This window comes from Ictalurus punctatus, chromosome 19 (assembly GCF_001660625.3).
Source record: "Ictalurus punctatus breed USDA103 chromosome 19, Coco_2.0, whole genome shotgun sequence".
Classification (NCBI taxonomy): Eukaryota; Metazoa; Chordata; class Actinopteri; order Siluriformes; family Ictaluridae; genus Ictalurus; species Ictalurus punctatus.
The window spans coordinates 25,633,182-25,653,181 of record NC_030434.2 but is presented as its reverse complement, the minus strand read 5'-3'; the positions used below and the strand labels follow the sequence as shown (position 1 = coordinate 25,653,181).

The 20,000-nt window shown below is 45.5% G+C and overlaps 1 protein-coding gene across 9 annotated transcripts in view; it reads right to left on the bottom strand.

The window, feature by feature from the left end:
• The window catches only part of magi2a (membrane associated guanylate kinase, WW and PDZ domain containing 2a), a 163,472-nt gene that overhangs the window by 50,420 nt on the left and 93,052 nt on the right, over nt 1-20,000 (bottom strand). For all 9 annotated transcript variants that reach the window (XR_008398429.1, XR_008398428.1, XM_017494141.3 and 6 more), the window contains 5 exons: nt 18,039-18,118; nt 14,988-15,045; nt 8,447-8,556; nt 6,013-6,201; nt 2,317-2,865 (listed from right to left, as the gene is read on the bottom strand). Coding sequence is in view for 7 of the 9 variants with exons in the window: in XM_017494141.3 (XP_017349630.1) it covers nt 2,317-2,865; nt 6,013-6,201; nt 8,447-8,556; nt 14,988-15,045; nt 18,039-18,118 (986 nt within the window). In the remaining 2 variants the exon portion in view is untranslated. The remainder of the gene's footprint in view (nt 1-2,316; nt 2,866-6,012; nt 6,202-8,446; nt 8,557-14,987; nt 15,046-18,038; nt 18,119-20,000) is intronic.

Below are 20,000 nucleotides of genomic sequence, written 5' to 3'. Positions count from 1 at the left end.
CCGAGCCCTAACGACTGGGACTAACCAAGAGTCAGAGCTCTAAATACTGGGACTAACCAAGAGTCAGAGCTCTAAATACTGGGACTAACCAAGAGTCAGAGCTCTAAATACTGGGACTAACCAAGTGTCAGAGCCATAATTACTGGGACTAACCAAGAGTCAGAGCTCTAAATACTGGGACTAACCAAGTGTCAGAGCTCTAAAGACTGGGACTAACCAAGTGTCAGAGCCATAATTACTGGGACTAACCAGTGTTAGAGCCATAATTACTGGGACTAACCAAGTGTTAGAGCCATAATTACTGGGACTAACCAAGTGTCAGAGCCCTAATGACTCGGACTAACCAAGTGTTTTAGCTCTAAAAACAGATACTAACCAAGTGTCAGAGCCCTAATGACTGGAACCTAATGACTGCCAGTGCTCTAAAGAACAGAACTAGCCACAGATTAGGACCTTAAATCCTAAAATGAATCAAGAGTTAGAGCCCTAAACATCAGGAGTGGCCACGAATATTTCAGAATGGGACTAACTAGAACTAAGACAGTTCGAAATTAAAAGCCAGACAAGGAGTTAGAAGAGTTAGATCCTTGGTCTTACAGTACCAAGAGGTATAAACTTATAGACTGGGAATAAGAACGGTATAGACTTGGTCTAACCAAGCATTACAACCTTAAAGACTGGGACAAGTCATGAGCTGTAACCTTAAATACTGGGACCAAAAATCTCAAAAAGACCTACACCCCTAAAGAGTGGGACTAATCAATCAAAAGTTAAAGCTCTAATCAAGAGTTAAAGCTCTAAAGGCCTGAAATAGGCAAAAATGAGACTAAACAAAGGGGTTTAACCAAGAGTCAGTGCCTTATTGACTGGAAATAACAGTTAGAACTCTAAAGATTGGGACTAACCAAGAATTAGAGCCTGAGAAACAGGGTTCAACTCGAAATGTGTGCAGCTATCATTTAAGCTCTGATTATAGGCACTACAGCAATATAAGAACCTTACCAACTGGATATAACCCAAAGGTAGAACCGTAAAGACTCGGACTAACCAATAGTATGCCCTCTAAAGACTTTGACTAATCAAGAGTTAAAGCTCTTCAGACTGGGACCGACCAGGAATTAGAGTCCATGAGAATAGGACTAACAAGCAACCAGAAACCTAAAGACTTACCATCAATTTGAATAAGACGTAAAGCCCTAAAAACTGGGACTGGCCAAGAATTAAACCATTAAAATCTGGGACTAAATAAAAGTTCAAATTGAAAGACTAGGACTTACTGAGAATTAAAACTGGGAACCATAAATGGAATCAAGATCTGGAACCATAAATACTTGGCAGATGATTGAAATAATGCTTAAAAATTAGCACTATCCAAGAGTCAGATCTCTAAAACACTGGAGTGGGCAAGGATTAAACAACACTTGGAGCCTGGAGGACTAGGACTAACCGAGGGTTAAATCTTTAAAGATTGAGACTAAACAAGTATAAGAGCTCAAGAGATACTACTAACCAAGTGTTAAAAAGACTGGAGCCTTGATGGCAGGATATAACCAATCATTAGAACCGTAACGACCAGGACTATCTAAGAGCTCTAAAGACTGGGATTTAACATCCTAAGTAGTTGTACTAATCAAGAGTTAAAGCCCTTAAGACTGGGACTGAAAAAGAGTGAGGGTCATAAATACTGGGACTAATCAAGAGTAATTGCAGTCATTTATACATTTAAGTTTTTGAAGCACTTACTTAACGGTTGTAAAAGTAATTAAGTGAACGTCACTGAAATAAAACATCTTTACGATTTTATCTACAGTAGACATTGTACTTTGGACATGGGGACATCTTTGAATTACAGATAGCGGCTTGTAACCGCAGCATATCTCTTTAGAGTATTATAAGGCAAGTCTACTTGCTGTGAAAGAGTCCCACTGAGGAAATAAAGCTGGAGGATATTAATACATCGTCAAAATGACCCGTGCGCGTCAGTAGCTATTTTTACAGGCTATGTGCCTCTGCTAATCACAGCACTGTGACGTTTAGGGAATACTAAACAGCGGCCATGTCTGAAACACAACCTGAGGCTTTCAGACGGTATGACTCAGCAAATTATCAGGAGCCACCAGGGCTGACCAATCAAGCATGATTTTTTTGGAAGCAGGATAACTTCACAACAAGCACCCATTGGCATGCGTGCAGCGAACGCTCTGATATATTCAGCATTCTGATCGAAAGACAGTAAGACAAGCTTTAGCAGCAGGGTGAGCTTCGAGACGGCAAAATCGAACACGAGACTTCTCGAGTTCAGCACTTTTCCCTTACCTCGCTCCCTCTGTACCAGCAGGGTGGCCTCGGCTCCGACCGCACACTCCTTCAGCAATTCCACCACCCGTGTGTGAGAAAGCGTGAGGGCCGGCCGCTGGTTGATCTCCACGATCAGGTCTCCTTCGCACAGACCTGGGCAGCGCTGAGGCTCTAGCACCTGCTTCACCCTCTGACCTCCATCGCTGTCCGCTACGGTGAAGCCAAACCCATCCGGCCCCTTCACAATGGTGACGGCGATCAGCTCCGTCCCTGACGACGCCAACGAGACGCCGTCGTCCAGGAAGTGCGCGGTGCGGCTTAAGTACTCCATATATGTGTCATACGTGGTGCAGTTGCGGCCGTTAAGCAGCAGGGGGCGGTCTCCTATGAGACCAAGAGGTGAGATCAAGGTGTTTCCTGAATCCTCAGCATCGTAGGGTAACGGGTATCCTCGACAAAGCGCCAGGGTCACGCTCTGCCCGATGGGCACCGACTGGAATAACTTCACCACGTCTGCGTGAGTCGTACCAAGTACACACACCTCATTTATGTAGACGATCACATCGCCTAAGAACACAAGAAGAACATTCATATCATTTGAATATTACCTTATCATTTAACATCTCAGCTTATATTATTTCTATAATTACAGCTAATTAACAGGGACTCGTACAAAGACTAGAATAAAGACTGAAGCTTAAGTGTCCCTCACCGAATTTTGAGATTAGATTGTCCATTATTATGTAAAACAGCAGGAAGCAGAGAGGAGGATTCAGCAGCCTGCCCTCAGAGCAGAGAGTGTGAGATTTAATGCAACATGGAACACTTCCATCGACGAGACTCACCCCTCACGGCTGTTGTGTGATGTTCGGGAATTTTAATTAGTCTCGTTAAACATGATCGGCATTTGCCTTCGAGCCCTGGTGGCTTGATCAATAACATCACACCATCATGGAAAACAAATGACATCTAAACAACCTCCCTGTTCCCTTTCAGCCTCTGGAAACTCCCCATCCCCCCACGCCCCCGCCCCCCCCAAACCAAACTGTCAAATAGTTTAGGAGCTAGAAATGACCTCACCCCCTTTTCCACTGTAACTTGGTATGTTCCACTTTAATACAAAACAAATAATAGTGAAACGTTATTAATTTATTCATATGAAACCTTTATTTTCCTGTGTCAGTCCCAGTGAAGGGGGTGTGGCCTTTGAGACTGTCAGTCCCAGTGAAGGGGGTGTGGCCTTTGAGACTGTCAGTCCCAGTGAAGGGGGTGTGGCCTTTGAGACTGTCAGTCCCAGTGAAGGGGGTGTGGCCTTTGAGTCTGTCAGTCCCAGTGAAGGGGGTGTGGCCTTTGAGACTGTCAGTCCCAGTGAAGGGGGTGTGGCCTTTGAGACTGTCAGTCCCAGTGAAGGGGGTGTGGCCTTTGAGTCTGTCAGTCCCAGTGAAGGGGGTGTGGCCTTTGAGTCTGTCAGTCCCAGTGAAGGGGGTGTGGCCTTTGAGACTGTCAGTCCCAGTGAAGGGGGTGTGGCCTTTGAGACTGTCAGTCCCAGTGAAGGGGGTGTGGCCTTTGAGACTGTCAGTCCCAGTGAAGGGGGTGTGGCCTTTGAGACTGTCAGTCCCAGTGAAGGGGGTGTGGCCTTTGAGACTGCCAGTCCCAGTGAAGGGGGTGTGGCCTTTGAGACTGTCAGTCCCAGTGAAGGGGGTGTGGCCTTTGAGTCTGTCAGTCCCAGTGAAGGGGGTGTGGCCTTTGAGACTGTCAGTCCCAGTGAAGGGGGTGTGGCCTTTGAGACTGTCAGTCCCAGTGAAGGGGGTGTGGCCTTTGAGACTGTCAGTCCAAGTGAAGGGGATGTGGTCGTGATATCTGTCACTCCCAGTGAAGGAGGTGTGACCTATGTGTTTGTGAGTCTCCGTGTAGGAGGCGTGTCCTCTATCACTCCCATTGAAGGAGGCGTGGCTTCTGTGACCGTCGGTCTCTCTGAAGGAGGCATGACCGTTTGAGGTATGAGGTATGTCATTCTCAGTGTAGGAGGTGTGGCATCTGTATCTGTCAGTCTTAGTGAAGGAGGCGTGGCCTCCGTACATGTCGGTCCCAGTGAAGGAGACGTTGAATTCCACTCCTAAACGTTAACCGGCTATTTGTTTAAATGGAAACCAAGCTGTGTTTATAATACTGCAACACACTGTGTTTATGATTACTACAGTTACAGTGACAGCACAGCAACTAAATACACTAAATACCCTCATTAATCACTGTGTCTGTTAATCCCAGTGCTGACAGAGCTAATTTCACTGGTTAAACATGATCTGCGGAGTGTGAGATGCACACGTTCAACTTCCTGTGTAATTTAGCTCTAATATCATCCATCATCTCTCCTGCATCCTGTCATGTGTGTTTACATAAAGCCAAACTGACATTTGGAGCACCGAATGTGTAAACACCACACTGGGCATTGTACAAACACCTCAGCACCATGCTGGACATGGTCCAAACACCACCCTGAACATTATACAAACACCCTGGCACCAGCACTGTGCTCAGCAGTAGGCCACGCCCACCAGGACAGTTCAACTACTGCTTTAACAATAGTTCTTTTCTTTCAGTTTTGTTGAACGTTTAATATACAATACTAAAGTGTTATAGTATTATACTGGACACAGGGCTGTCAATCAAGCTGCTCATTAGAATATTAAGCCACGCCCATTAGGACACCTCACGGATGCAGTGATTACACAGACAATAAGAGCGATTAAAACAGATAACGTGAGCACACAACGACGGGCACGGTGCTTAAGCCAGTGCTGCTGTTAAATTATTCCATCAGTTATTCCAGTCAGATTTGAAGCAATTCATTTAATCCAGTTGAAATAATCGCCTCCGTTTCATAACGCCTAATTCTTAAATAATATAAAAGGTGCGCTTCTGCTCCAACGTTCGACCGGGAACGACGAAGATGAGCTGGTAAACCTCGTCGGAAATGCGAGCTTGCCAGATCTCAGAGATCTGAAAGAGACGTATAGAGCCGACTGTCACACACAGGGACGAAAGCCAGCGCTGCAGGTTGGCCGCTCTCGCTCGCTCTCTCTCTCGCTCGCTCTCTCTCTCTATCAGCTTTCCCATGATGCACCTAAACAGCTCATTAGGCAGCTACTGCAGGTGCAAACAAACAGAAACACGACGAGAGACCAGACTGGACTTACAGCCAGAGCTGACGATGAACTACGAGAGCCAAAAAGTGTGTGTGTGTGTGTGTGTGTTGGGCTTTTTACACTCAGCATGTGCTGGTGTATTTTACACTCGCAAGCTGGCTAAGCTCAGGCCGTGCACATCTGTGTTAAAATACGCAGCCCATACGATCGTGGGATTTAAAACAGAAACTTATCTCGCTTCTAGTATTATTGATTCATGTGTTTGTTTAAATATAACCAAAATAAATTACCTCTGAGCGTGATTTCTGTCCTTTATAGTTTGTCAAAAGCACTATGAAGGAGGCTTAGCTATTTTCTCTCATTAAAAACAAGGGCCAGGTAAACTGCTGATGTCATATGATTGACAGCTCAAAAGCTCCGCCTTGTATGACCGAGAGACACCTGGAACACGGCAAAACCGGGATGCTGGAAGATAATAAGACTTGTGTGTGCGTAAACCAGCGCGCGTGTGTGTGTGTAAACCAACGTGCGCATGTGTGTGTGTGTGTGTGTGCGCGCGTATGCATACCTGTGGCCATCTTGCCATCCTGTGCAGCAGGACCGTCTGGAATCACGCTCTTCACCTGCAGGAACTCGTCCGGCTCATCTCCGCCGATGATCGTAAAGCCGAATCCCATGGTGCTTTTCTGTAGCGTCGTCGAGAGGAACCTGCCCTTCAGCTGTGTGGGGTCTCGCGTGAACAGGGACTTCTCTATACCTACTCCCACACACACACACACACACACACACCAACAAAAATCATAATCAAACGCTTCCATCCAGAGCAACATCATGACTCCGAAGAGTTGCACTTAAAGAACACAAATAAAGCAGCGCGAACACACACACACACACACACACACACACACACACACACGCTCAGCTGTGATGGATCGCGAATCTTGTTGCTCCAGTATGAGTCTCGCTGCCTGAATTTCTACCTCATTGCTCTGAAGACACTCATAACTGAAGCAAGAAAAGTGCACAACAACGTTCTCCCCCTGTTCACCGGATCAAACCCGGGCCGTAACGCAGAGAAAACCCACGGAAGGGCATGATGCTGCTCAGCACAGACCTTTCACTGCTCCATTACATCCTCACCTAATGTAATTAGCAGGTTTTTCATTCCCGTGTCTCTTCCTGGATCTGTCTCCAAGTCCATGCTTTCATTCAGGGCCGAGAAAATAAAAATATTCAGAGCGCAAAGGGCACATGCGGATCGGGAAAAGGGAAGATTCAGTCATTTTCTGCACAAACAACAGTTTTAAGTCTAATCTAACACACCCCGACACCGCTGTGTGTGATTTTTAACGCTGATGGAAAAGCTCAGTGTATTAAAAACCTCTTTGTACCATAACGCGTTTGACCTGTTTAAAATAATCATACATTTTTTTTATCTATTTAACACTTTGAATTTGTATTCGTGGTAACGTGTGACCACCCACATGCAGCTAAGGTTAGCTTATGTACTAAATATTAGCATGCTATTAGGATATCGGGTTATATTTGCTAAAACATTAAAAACAACAACAACAACGACGACAACAAAACGGTTCTGAATTTAAACCAGGGTTCATGTAAAGCTGGTGTAATAGGTTGAGTAGATTAAAGAACCTTTAATAGTATAGTATTGTCACACATTGAAGTTAACTAGCCCAGCTCAAGCTAACAGCAGTAGCATTTGTTGTTTGAGATGGAATGAAGGCCTGGCTGTGACGCTCTACCCCAAAATGTTCTGGATCTCCAGATCTGACTGTTCTAACACTCTGTATGACGTAGCGGCAATTTGACTTCCATTTTTTAAGATAATAATCTTCACCTACATAGCAATAGTAACCGAGTGTGGGCGGGGCCTGGTATCAGTCAGTCAACTGGCCCTTTAAAATATGACACCGCTGTCTGGACCTTCAAATACTCACGATAATTTACACCCCCGAAACAAAATTGGAGAAAATTTGTGCAGAAGATGACAGAATAATCAAAATAATAACCCAGGCATAAATTAAATGGTGAAAGCAAATCCAAGTCACTAAGAGGAACTGAAGGGCGTTGTGGAAAAAGCCAGGCCGAGCGAATCAGGGAACTAGGAAGCATCTCGGCTCCTGCAGCAGGCACGCATTCCTCCAGCGCAGCAGGGGGCGCTATGATGAGGACGTACCGTGCGGTGCGAACGCTCCGGGCCGGCTCAGGGGGGTCTCGGGCAGGTCAGTGAGGCTGTGAGAGCGCTCGGGAGCCGGGCCCGCATACGCCAGCCTCGCCCGGGGTAGAGTGGCGAAGGACACGCCCTCATCCACTGCTTCAAATGGAGAGAACACGCTCAGATCATCCAGGAAGTGGAAGTGCAGGATTAACCAGGAGGAAGCTAAACACACCTATTCACTAAATACCGTTTACTGAAGTGTTCATGAAGATGATGTCTCCAAAACCACAGTCCTGAGCATACAGACTACACAGGGACTAGGCTTGCAGTTCACATTCCACAGTGACGATGAATGATGAGAGCAATCATGTGGCGTATGTAGTGAATAGTGTGTAAAGTGGAGAGCAGTGTAATGTACGTGTGTGTAATGTAAGCAATGTGTGTGTGTGTGTGTGTGTGTGTGTGTGTAGTGGAGAGTAATGTAACAGTCTGTGTGTGTGTGTGTGTGTGTAGTGGAGAGTAATGTAACAGTGTGTGTGTGTGTGTGTGTGTGTGTGTGTAGTGGAGAGTAATGTAACAGTGTGTGTGTGTGTGTGTGTGTGTGTGTGTGTGTGTGTGTGTGTAGTGGAGAGTAATGTAACAGTGTGTGTGTGTGTGTGTGTGTGTGTGTGTGTGTGTGTAGTGGAGAGTAATGTAACAGTGTGTGTGTGTGTGTGTGTGTGTGTGTAGTGGAGAGTAATGTACCAGTGTGTGTGTGTGTGTGTGTGTGTGTGTGTGTAGTGGAGAGTAATGTACCAGTGTGTGTGTGTGTGTGTGTGTGTACCTCTGTATAGAGCAGGCAGTGGAAGCGAGGAAAGGCCTTGGCTTTGCATCTGCAGTCTCCTCTTAGCCTCTAGAACCGGGTTCTCAAACTGAGTCCTCCTGTTTATATGACTGAGAGAGAGAGAGAGAGAGAGAGAGAGAGAGAGAGAGAAGAGAATGAGAGACAGAGAGAAGAGAGAGAGAGAAAGAGAGAAAGAGAGAGAGAAGAGAGAGAGAGTAAGTGAGAAAGAGAGAGAAAAGAGAATGAGAGACAGAGAGAAGAGAGAGAGAAAGAGAGAAAGAGAGAGAGAGAGAAGAGAGAGAGAGTAAGTGAGAAAGAGAGAGAGAGAAAAGAGAATGAGAGACAGAGAGAAGAGAGAGAGAAAGAGAGAAAGAGAGAGAGAGGGAGAGAGAAGAGAGAGAGAGAAAGAGAGAAAGAGAGAGAAGAGAGAGAGAGTGAGTGAGAAAGAGAGAGAGAGATAACAAGAGAGAGAGATAACGAGAGAGAAGAGAGAAGAGAGAGAGAGAACGAGAGAGAGAGGGAACGAGAGAAAGAGGCGGGGGGGGGCACAGAGACAGGTTGGGTATTGATGAGTTCTGGCGTGTAAATCCACCTGCAGCCAGTAAACTCCCGAAAGGCATAAAATGGTGGCTATATTTATTTTCCTGTGCAGATTAGAAGAGGGGAAGCACTGTGAGGCAGATAGAAGAGAACAGCTCAATCTGTACTGCTGAAAAAGACACAAGTCCCTAAAAAAAAGAATCTAATGACCCAAGCACCAATTAATGAAAAATAGATTTGGACCAATCTCACACTGACCTCCACATAATCACTAATTAATCGATTTACATCATCATATAAATTTGATGAATGACCTCAGATCAGAGCACAAACCCAACACAGAGCCTCGCCTAATGTGCCATTTGACTAATTAAATGTCTTCTGATGACCTTTTGATGGATTCTAATGGGTTACGCGCCTCTGACACGTACGTGCAGCGGCGTCCAATTACAGTAGCGACGATCAACTTCAGGTAGGAAAAAAGCATAGGGAGAGATTAGTTCCTCATTAAACATGACAGAACCCTGAGTAAGGACAGAACAATCGGACCACGGCTCTCTATCCATCATAGAACCCTCCTGTTTACTTCCAGTTTTCAAAGGGTCACCAAACAGCAACACCCCCCACCAAATATTATCATCAACGTACACTGACATTCATCAACGAACACTACAATTAATACTAAGCAACAGCCCCAACAAACACCATCATTAACACACGACACCGACATTCAACACTAAACACTGTAGTTCACAAACGCCAGCATCCACCAAGAAACACAAGAACTAGCACCAACCCCACCATTCAATAACAACAGCAATCACCACCGAACGGTAAAATTAACAACATGCAAAAGCCATCACCAAACACTGCCATTAACACACACCCACATTCACTACTAAGGAACAAAATTAACAAACACCAACGTTCATCACTAAAAAACCATGAAATAACAACAACCACCTCCAAACACCGTCATTAACAAACACCAATAGCCACCTCCAAACACCGTCATTCACTAACAATCACATTTGACACCTCCCACCAATCACCGTCATTAACAAACACCAGCACCCACCATCGAACATCAACACCCAACACCAAACACCGTCATTAACAAACACCAGCACCCACCATCGAACATCAACACCCAACACCAAACACCGTCATTAACAAACACCAATAGCCACCTCCAAACACCGTCATTAACAAACACCAATAGCCACCTCCAAACACCGTCATTCACTAACAATCACATTTGACACCTCCCACCAATCACCGTCATTAACAAACACCAGCACCCACCATCGAACATCAACACCCAACACCAAACACCGTCATTAACAAAGACCAATAGCCACCTCCAAACACCGTCATTCACTAACAATCACATTTGACACCTCCCACCAAACACCGTCATTAACAAACACCAGCACCCACCATCGAACATCAACACCCAACACCAAACACCGTCATTAACAAACACCAATAGCCACCTCCAAACACCGTCATTCACTAACAATCCCATTTGACACCTCCCACCAAACACCGTCATTAACAAACACCAATAGCCACCTCCAAACACCGTCATTCACTAACAATCCCATTTGACACCTCCCACCAAACACCGTCATTAACAAACACCAGCACCCACCATCGAACATCAACACCCAACACCAAACACCGTCATTAACAAACACCAGCACCCACCATCGAACATCAACACCCAACACCAAACACCGTCATTAACAAACACCAATAGCCACCTCCAAACACCGTCATTCACTAACAATCACATTTGACACCTCCCACCAAACACCGTCATTAACAAAGACCAATAGCCACCTCCAAACACCGTCATTCACTAACAATCACATTTGACACCTCCCACCAAACACCGTCATTAACAAACACCAGCACCCACCATCGAACATCAACACCCAACACCAAACACCGTCATTAACAAACACCAGCACCCACCATCGAACATCAACACCCAACACCAAACACCGTCATTAACAAACACCAATAGCCACCTCCAAACACCGTCATTCACTAACAATCCCATTTGACACCTCCCACCAAACACCGTCATTAACAAACACCAATAGCCACCTCCAAACACCGTCATTCACTAACAATCACATTTGACACCTCCCACCAAACACCGTCATTAACAAACACCAATAGCCACCTCCAAACACCGTCATTCACTAACAATCCCATTTGACACCTCCCACCAAACACCGTCATTAACAAACACCAGCACCCACCATCGAACATCAACACCCAACACCAAACACCATCATTAACAAACACCAACAGTTTCCACCCGACAACATACTGAACAGAACCAGCACTCCCAAATACACATCATCATTAACAAAAATCAAGACTCACCATCAAACACCACCACTCCCTACCAAACACCACGACCCTAAAATCGAAATGCTGCTCCAGATCAGATTGGCCTCCGAGTTCCTCTCTGAGACATTAGGGCTGACACTGTGCCAGGAAGCTGAGTGAAAATGAACCAGAGGAGAAGTTGTTGGCAGGCTCCATCGCTGTTCTCAGTCTGAGAGCAGACTGGAGCTGTGACTGAAGTTAGACGTGAGGAAGATTATTACATATAGAATGGATTTTTCTCGTGCGCACTCTGTTACCTAATAAACAGATTCATGCGTGTTATGGTTGCAGGACAGAAATTTACAGTATATTACAGGATTTCAGAGCAGATGGAGTTCTCTCAGACTCCCACACATCATCTCAGCACAGGAAAAAGACAGTACAAAAACCCACTAATGGTGAAATCTGAAGGTTATTTTTTTATAAAAACCTAATACACTCTCAAAGACTCACATTTACCACAACAAACACCAGCATTCAGCTTCAAGCACCGACATTCACCTTCAAACACCGACACTCACCTTCAAACCCCGACATTCACCTTCAAACACCGACATTCACCTTCAAACCCCAACACTCACCTCCAAACACTAACACTCACCTCCAAACACCGACACTCACCTCCAAACACTCACCTCCAAACACTCACATTCAAACACTCACCTCCAAACACCGACACTCACCTCCAAACACCGACACTCACCTTCAAACACTCACCTTCAAACACCGACACTCACCTTCAAACACCAACACTCACCTCCAAACACTCACCTTCAAACACCAACACTCACCTTCAAACACTCACCTTCAAACACTAACACTCACCTTCAAACCCCAACACTCACCTCCAAACACCGACACTCACCTTCAAACCCTGACATTCACCTTCAAACACCGACACTCACCTTCAAACACCGACACTCACCTCCAAACACCGACACTCACCTCCAAACACTCACCTCCAAACACTAACACTCACCTTCAAACCCTGACATTCACCTTCAAACACTGACACTCACCTTCAAACACCCACACTCACCTTCAAACACCCACACTCACCTTCAAACACCGACACTCACCTCCAAACACTCACCTCTAAACACTCACCTCCAAACACTCACCTTCAAACACCAACACTCACCTTCAAACACCGACACTCACCTCCAAACACCGACACTCACCTTCAAACACCAACATTCACCTCTAAACACTCACCTCCAAACACTCACCTTCAAACACTCACCTTCAAACACTCACCTTCAAACACCAACATTCACCTTCAAACACTCACCTTCAAACACCAACATTCACCTTCAAACACTCACCTTCAAACACCAACATTCACCTCCAAACACCAACACTCACCTCCAAACACCGACACTCACCTCCAAACACCGACACTCACCTCCAAACACTCACCTTCAAACACCAACATTCACCTTCAAACACTCACCTTCAAACACTCACCTTCAAACACCAACATTCACCTTCAAACACTCACCTTCAAACACCAACATTCACCTTCAAACACTCACCTTCAAACACCAACATTCACCTCCAAACACCAACACTCACCTCCAAACACCGACACTCACCTCCAAACACCGACACTCACCTCCAAACACCGACACTCACCTTCAAACACCGACACTCACCTCCAAACACCGACACTCACCTCCAAACACCGACACTCACCTCCAAACACCGACACTCACCTTCAAACACCGACACTCACCTCCAAACACCGACACTCACCTCCAAACACCAACACTCACCTTCAAACACCAACACTCACCTCCAAACCCCAACATTCACCTTCAAACACCGACACTCACCTTCAAACACTAACATTCACCTCCAAACACCGACACTCACCTCCAAACACCGACATTCACCTTCAAACACCAACATTCACCTCCAAACACTCACCTCCAAACACTCACCTTCAAACACTCACCTTCAAACACTCACCTTCAAACACCAACACTCACCTTCAAACACCGACACTCACCTCCAAACACCGACACTCACCTTCAAACACCAACACTCACCTCCAAACACCAACATTCACCTCCAAACACTCACCTCCAAACACTCACCTTCAAACACTCACCTTCAAACACTCACCTTCAAACACCAACACTCACCTTCAAACACCGACACTCACCTCCAAACACCGACACTCACCTTCAAACACCAACACTCACCTCCAAACACCAACATTCACCTTCAAACACTCACCTTCAAACACCAACATTCACCTCCAAACACCGACACTCACCTCCAAACACCGACACTCACCTCCAAACACCGACACTCACCTTCAAACACCGACACTCACCTCCAAACACCGACACTCACCTCCAAACACCGACACTCACCTCCAAACACCGACACTCACCTTCAAACACTCACCTTCAAACACCAACACTCACCTTCAAACACCGACACTCACCTTCAAACAACAACACTCACCTCCAAACACCAACATTCACCTTCAAACACCGACACTCACCTCCAAACACCGACACTCACCTCCAAACACCAACACTCACCTTCAAACACCAACACTCACCTCCAAACCCCAACATTCACCTCCAAACCCCAACATTCACCTTCAAACACCAACACTCACCTCCAAACACCGACACTCACCTCCAAACACCAACACTCACCTCCAAACACCAACACTCACCTTCAAACACCGACACTCACCTTCAAACACCGACACTCACCTTCAAACACCGACACTCACCTTCAAACACCAACACTCACCTTCAAACACCAACATTCACCTCCAAACCCCAACACTCACCTTCAAACAGCAGCACTGAACTTGAAACACCAAAACTGACCTTCCACCCAACGCCAACCTCAGCAGACACCAACACTTACCCACAAACACCATAAGTAATAAAATTTGCTACCAAAACACCATCAACACTTTCTTTAACAAAAACAAGTCAATAAAACACTTCAACCTTTTGTTCTTTAAGTAAATTTGACTGATGTATTTCATGCAAGAGCGAGTAAATGCTTTCATACATCATTGATCATGACGGATACAGAAGTAAAACGCTTGACAGAGCCAGAACTGGCAGAACCCAGCACCACTGAACTGACTAGCGCGCTTACAGAGAAACGCGGAGAGGGTGAAGCAGGAGAACTTTACAAAACACCCGTTGTGTCAGAACATTTCACAACCAACAGCCTTACGCCTTAAAGCTGAAACAAAACAAAAGCAGCCCATCCATAACGCTCACCATTACATCACCTTAAAGTTCTGCAAGCTCATATGCAAATCGGGGTCAAAAGCCACGCCCCCACATTAGCATGCAATCAGTAAACATTTTTTTTCTAGTTTTGTGAGCACTCGCAAAATAATCTCAGATTTAATCCAGTAAAGTCATTAAAATAAACGCTTCGGGTTTTGGCCGCATATTTACCTGAATGAACCGAGTACAGAACTTAAAGCGCTGGAGTGATTCTAATCTTTTTCTTTTTGATTTGTTCGTGTCATGTTTACTGATCCACTGGATTTTTATTTTTCAGTGAACAATGTGCTGAAGATTTATAAAGAGAAACAGAAACTTACTCCACATAGTAACTGCCATAAACTGGATCATCGATCTTCTCCCAGCCGTACGGAAGCTCTGAAAAACACACAGCAATCAGCAATCAGCCCGGAGAACAGGAGAACCGGAGAACAGGAGAACCGGAGAATAGGAGAACAGGAGAACCGGAGAACAGGAGAACCGGAGAATAGGAGAACAGGAGAACAGGAGAACCGGAGAACAGGAGAACCGGAGAACAGGAACCGGCAGTGAAGGTTACATAAAAAAATAAGGGAGGAATTAAAAGAAAGGAAAAAAAAGAAAAAAAGAAAGGAGAGAGAGAGAAGGAACGTTAACTAATGAGTGAAAGCTAATCTAATTAGTGAAAGCTAATCCAGTGAGTGTTAGTTAATCTAATTACTGAAAGCTAATCTAATTAGTTAAAGCTGACTTAGTGAGTGAAATCTAATCTAGCGAGTTAAAGCTATTTTAATTAGTTAAAGCTAATCTAGCAAGTGAAAGCTAATCTAGTGAGTATAAACTAATCTAATTAGTTAAAGCTAATCTAGTGAGTGAAAACTAATCTAGTGAGTGAAAGCTAATCTAATTAGTGAAAGCTAAACTAGTGAGTGAAAGCTAAACTACTGAGTTAAAGCTAATCTAGTGAGTTAAAGCTAATCTACTGAGTGAAAGCTAATCTAGCGAGTTAAAGCTAATCTAATTGGTGAAAGCTAATCTAGCGAGTTAAAGCTAAATTAGTGAGTGAAAGCTAATCTAATTAGTGAAAGCTAATCTAATTGGTGAAAGCTAATCTAATTGGTGAAAGCTAATCTAATTGGTGAAAGCTAAACTAGTCAGTGAAAGCTAAACTAACAAGTAATTCCAACCTATGAGTGTTACACGGATCCTGATTTAGCTGCTCAAGTGACATTATAGGAGGAGTCTCAGCCAGAAGGCTGTCAATCAAGCATGGTCATTAGAATATTAGACCACTCCCACTAGGACAGTGCATAGATGGGTCTGCTGAGTGTTTCAGCTGCTGTCTGAGCATTTTATTATATTTGTGTGTGTGTGTGTGTGTGTGTGTGTGTGTACAGTACACACACACACACACACACACACACACACACACAAGCACACATACATACGCTTTGTATTCCTGCGGCCCCGGAAACCATCACCATAGCAACCCCGGACAGAAGCCTCTCGGGCTGAACTGAGGGCTCTTTCACGCTGTCTGATTTCCGCTCTCACACACACACACACACACACACACACACACACACACACACACACACACACACACACACACACACACACACACACTCTGTCTCTCTCTCTCTCTTACCCATTAGCGTGAAGAAAGAAAAGTAGCACATGTTAACATTTTAAATAAACCCAGAAAGTCGAAAGTCCAGGGTGAAGAAAGTCCGAGCCAATTATCAGTAGCTTATCTGAATTAATCCTTCATTTCACACGCGCTCGGTAAAATCCTTGACCTTTCAAGCCGCGGGAGAGAAGAGGACGCTCCACCGTGTTTCCTTCAGGATTAGCTACTTTAGTAACCACATCCTTCCTGTCTCCCTGAGCAGCGTTTCAGCCGAGGAGGAAAACCGACACGCGTCGCGTTCTGGCTCTTCGGCGTCATCAGATACTCTCTTAGAGTGCGTGACCCTTGTTCGCGTTCTTTCTAACTACGTGTCTCAGCTGCCACGTTTTAACCCGGCTAACACAAACCTGCTAACACAAATATCAACACGAACGTGACTGACAGCTGTCAAAAACGTTCACTTAAAGCAAACTTTCTCAGAGGTTCCGTATCGAAACGTCCTCCGGCGATGGAGCTACGTGTTAGCACATTAAGTAAACAAACATCCCATTTAAACCAACTATATCCAATATAAACATTACAGGATGATGGACGACACAGCGTTCGGGAAATGTACCCGCAGAACTTGCTTAAGCTAACGTGGCTACTTGTAGTTACGAACGGATAGCGGTTGTCACGGTAACATTAAATCAGTGATGAAATGTAAGGATGCGAATCGAGACTCTGATTCTGCTTGTACGCACGTGAGATAGCTAGAAGTTACCGTAACAACGTTCGAACGTAGCACGTGTTAGCAATAAAGGCTTTGTGCGAGGGCGGGTAGGAGGGTATGGGGGAGTTCCTAACATTTGCATAATCATGTATATTCATGAGATTTTCCAGCTAACAGACCTTACGGTCAGACTACCAATTAGCGTGAATGCACGTTTTTCGCTTGACGGAAGTTTGTGACTTTATGAACTCGTCCGTACTGACTTAAACGCTGAGTGTTTCTCATCCCCGCCGTCCGTCAGCAGAATCCCGAACTTCAGCAGGATGATGAAACCAAGAGAAACGCAGGGGAGGGGGGGTCAGATGTGGCGCGACGGGGGGGTGCAGAGGCGAGAGAGAGAGAGAGAGAGAAAAGTGTTGTGATGCAGAGCTGTCACTAGAGCTGTCAGGAAACTCCATCCAAAAACTACTCGCTAAGCAAAACTCTGAGCTAACAGACGGCACACACACACACACACACACACACACACACACACACACACACACACACACAGTGGATTCGAACAGGGGATCATAATATTGTTATGTACACGTGCAAGGTGGCATTTATACACACGAGACAATGTGAGATGGATCGCTTTCCACGATGATGTCATTTCCTGTTGCGAAACGAAGCTTTAGAGAGAAAGCAGTCGCGTTTGATCGGTTTGCAGAAAGGCTTTGCGTGTATATTCTACGCTTCCCACTTTCCCGTCAGTGATAAAGTGGACGGAACAACACCGACCTGATATACGCAACTTCAACGAGAAAGAAAGAAAGAAACAGATGAAGTAAAGAGGGAAGGAAGGAGAAATAAATAGATCAAATAAGAAGGAGGGATGAAATAAGAAGGAGGGATGAAATAGAGGAAGGAAGGAAGAAGGAAATAAGTGGAGGGAAAAGAACCAAAGAAAGTAAGAAAGACAGGTAGATATGGATGAAGGAAAGAAGGAAAGAAAAACAAACAGATGAAATGAGGAAGGAAGGAAGGAAGATTGAAAGACAGACTCACCATCTTCGTTGCACTCCTCTGGTGGTTTAGCTTTCTTCGCAAGCCGTGGATCTAACCATGATGTCGTCTTAGTGTTGTGACTGCAAGGGAGAGAGAGAGAGAGAGTGAGAGAGAGAGAGAGAGAGAGAGAGGGAGCGAGAGAGAGAGAGAGAGAGAGAGAGAGAGAGAGAGAGAAACTCCCCTGTGATTATCTCTAAAAGAGTTCAGGTTTAGAAAACAGCAATCGATTCTTTCAATTAGCTTGTGGCCTCTCATTAGGAAGAAGAGAGAGAGATGGAGAGAGAGAGAGAGAGATGGCGAGATGGAGAGAGAGTAAGAGATAGATAGAGAAAGTGAGAGATGGAGAGAAAGTAAGAGAGAGAGAGAGATGGAGAGAAAGTAAGAAAGAGAGAGAGATGGAGAGAAAGTAAGAGAGAGAGAGAGATGGAGAGAAAGTAAGAGAGAGATAGAGAGAGAGATGGAGAGAAAGTAAGAGAGAGAGAGGGAGAGAAAGTAAGAGAGAGAGAGATGGAGAGAAAGTAAGAGAGAGAGAGAGGGAGAGAAAGTAAGAGAGAGAGAGATGGAGAGAAAGTAAGAGAGAGAGATGGAGAGAAAGTAAGAGAGAGAGAGAGGGAGAGAAAGTAAGAGAGAGAGAGATGGAGAGAAAGTAAGAGAGAGAGAGAGGGAGAGAAAGTAAGAGAGAGAGAGATGGAGAGAAAGTAAGAGAGAGAGATGGAGAGAAAGTAAGAGAGAGAGAGAGGGAGAGAAAGTAAGAGAGAGAGAGATGGAGAGAAAGTAAGAGAGAGAGATGGAGAGAAAGTAAGAGAGAGAGAGAGAGAGATGGAGAGAAAGTAAGAGAGAGAGAGAGAGATGGAGAGAAAGTAAGAGAGAGAGAGAAAGTGAGAGACTTTGACTTTTAAGACTCCTTTATTAGGTTCAATCTTTGGTATATTTACATATCTACACTTCTGAAAATCATTTTTCCCATTTTAAAAAAAGAGAAAGAAGGAGAAGAAAGAGAAGAAGGGAAGAGAAAAAGAAAAAAAGAAAAAACAACCCCCACAGACCCCCCCCCCCCACTCAGAAACCACCCCACCAAAAACACACTTTGTCAGAGCAGTAGATCGTCAGTATATGCGTATGCATCCCAAGAACACATCAAATCCTCTCTCACGATTGCTGCCCATTTCCTCAATCTGTAGCGTCTCCTTGGCGAAATCACGCCCATGGTGTGTTGTACAGATTTAATGAAGGTCCTCCTGTCCGGGAAGAACTCAGTCAGTAAGATGTTCCGTTTCCCTTTCGTCAGTTGTAGAAATCGGTCGATCTGCTCTTCGGTGTAAAGCTCTTCAGGTTGCTCTGGACGGTTGAAAGTACCTGGTTGCTCTGGGGCGACCCTTTTCTCCTCCATGTCTGTGGCGGTTCCTCTCCTGCCGCTCCTTCACTGCACTCTGGGCCCGAGTCCTCCAACATCTCAACCTTACGCTGTGCTCGTTTAGACGATTCTTCCACCTTGTCCGTCTTCTCCCTTATTATTTCCGGATTAGTTTTATTCTTCTCGATGTTCTTGTCCTGTAGGTTCTTCTGCTGCGGTTGTGTGGGGTCACTGTCTCCACCGGTGATAGCGGTGTAGGGCTTAGAGTGAAGACTGTCTGTGGTGTCGGTGTGAGTGCTGGTATGGGCGCGGGTGTCGGTGTTACTGCAGGTATAGACGCAGGTGTTGGTGTTAGCACTGGGTGCTGTGATTGTTACAGTAGTGTGTTCCTCACTGACCTCTTCTCGCTGTGACCTCGGTGTGTCGTTACCCCTCTCTGCCCCAGGCTCCAGGTGTCCCCCTGCTGGCTGTCTCTGCGCTGCTGCTGCTGTACCCCGGCCGTGTCTCCCCCGGAGCTCCCCGGCTGCGCCGCTCCACGTGGGCAGCTCAGCCGTTTATGCCCGATCTCCCCACACCCTAAACACCTCGGGCGTTCGGTGGTGGCGAAG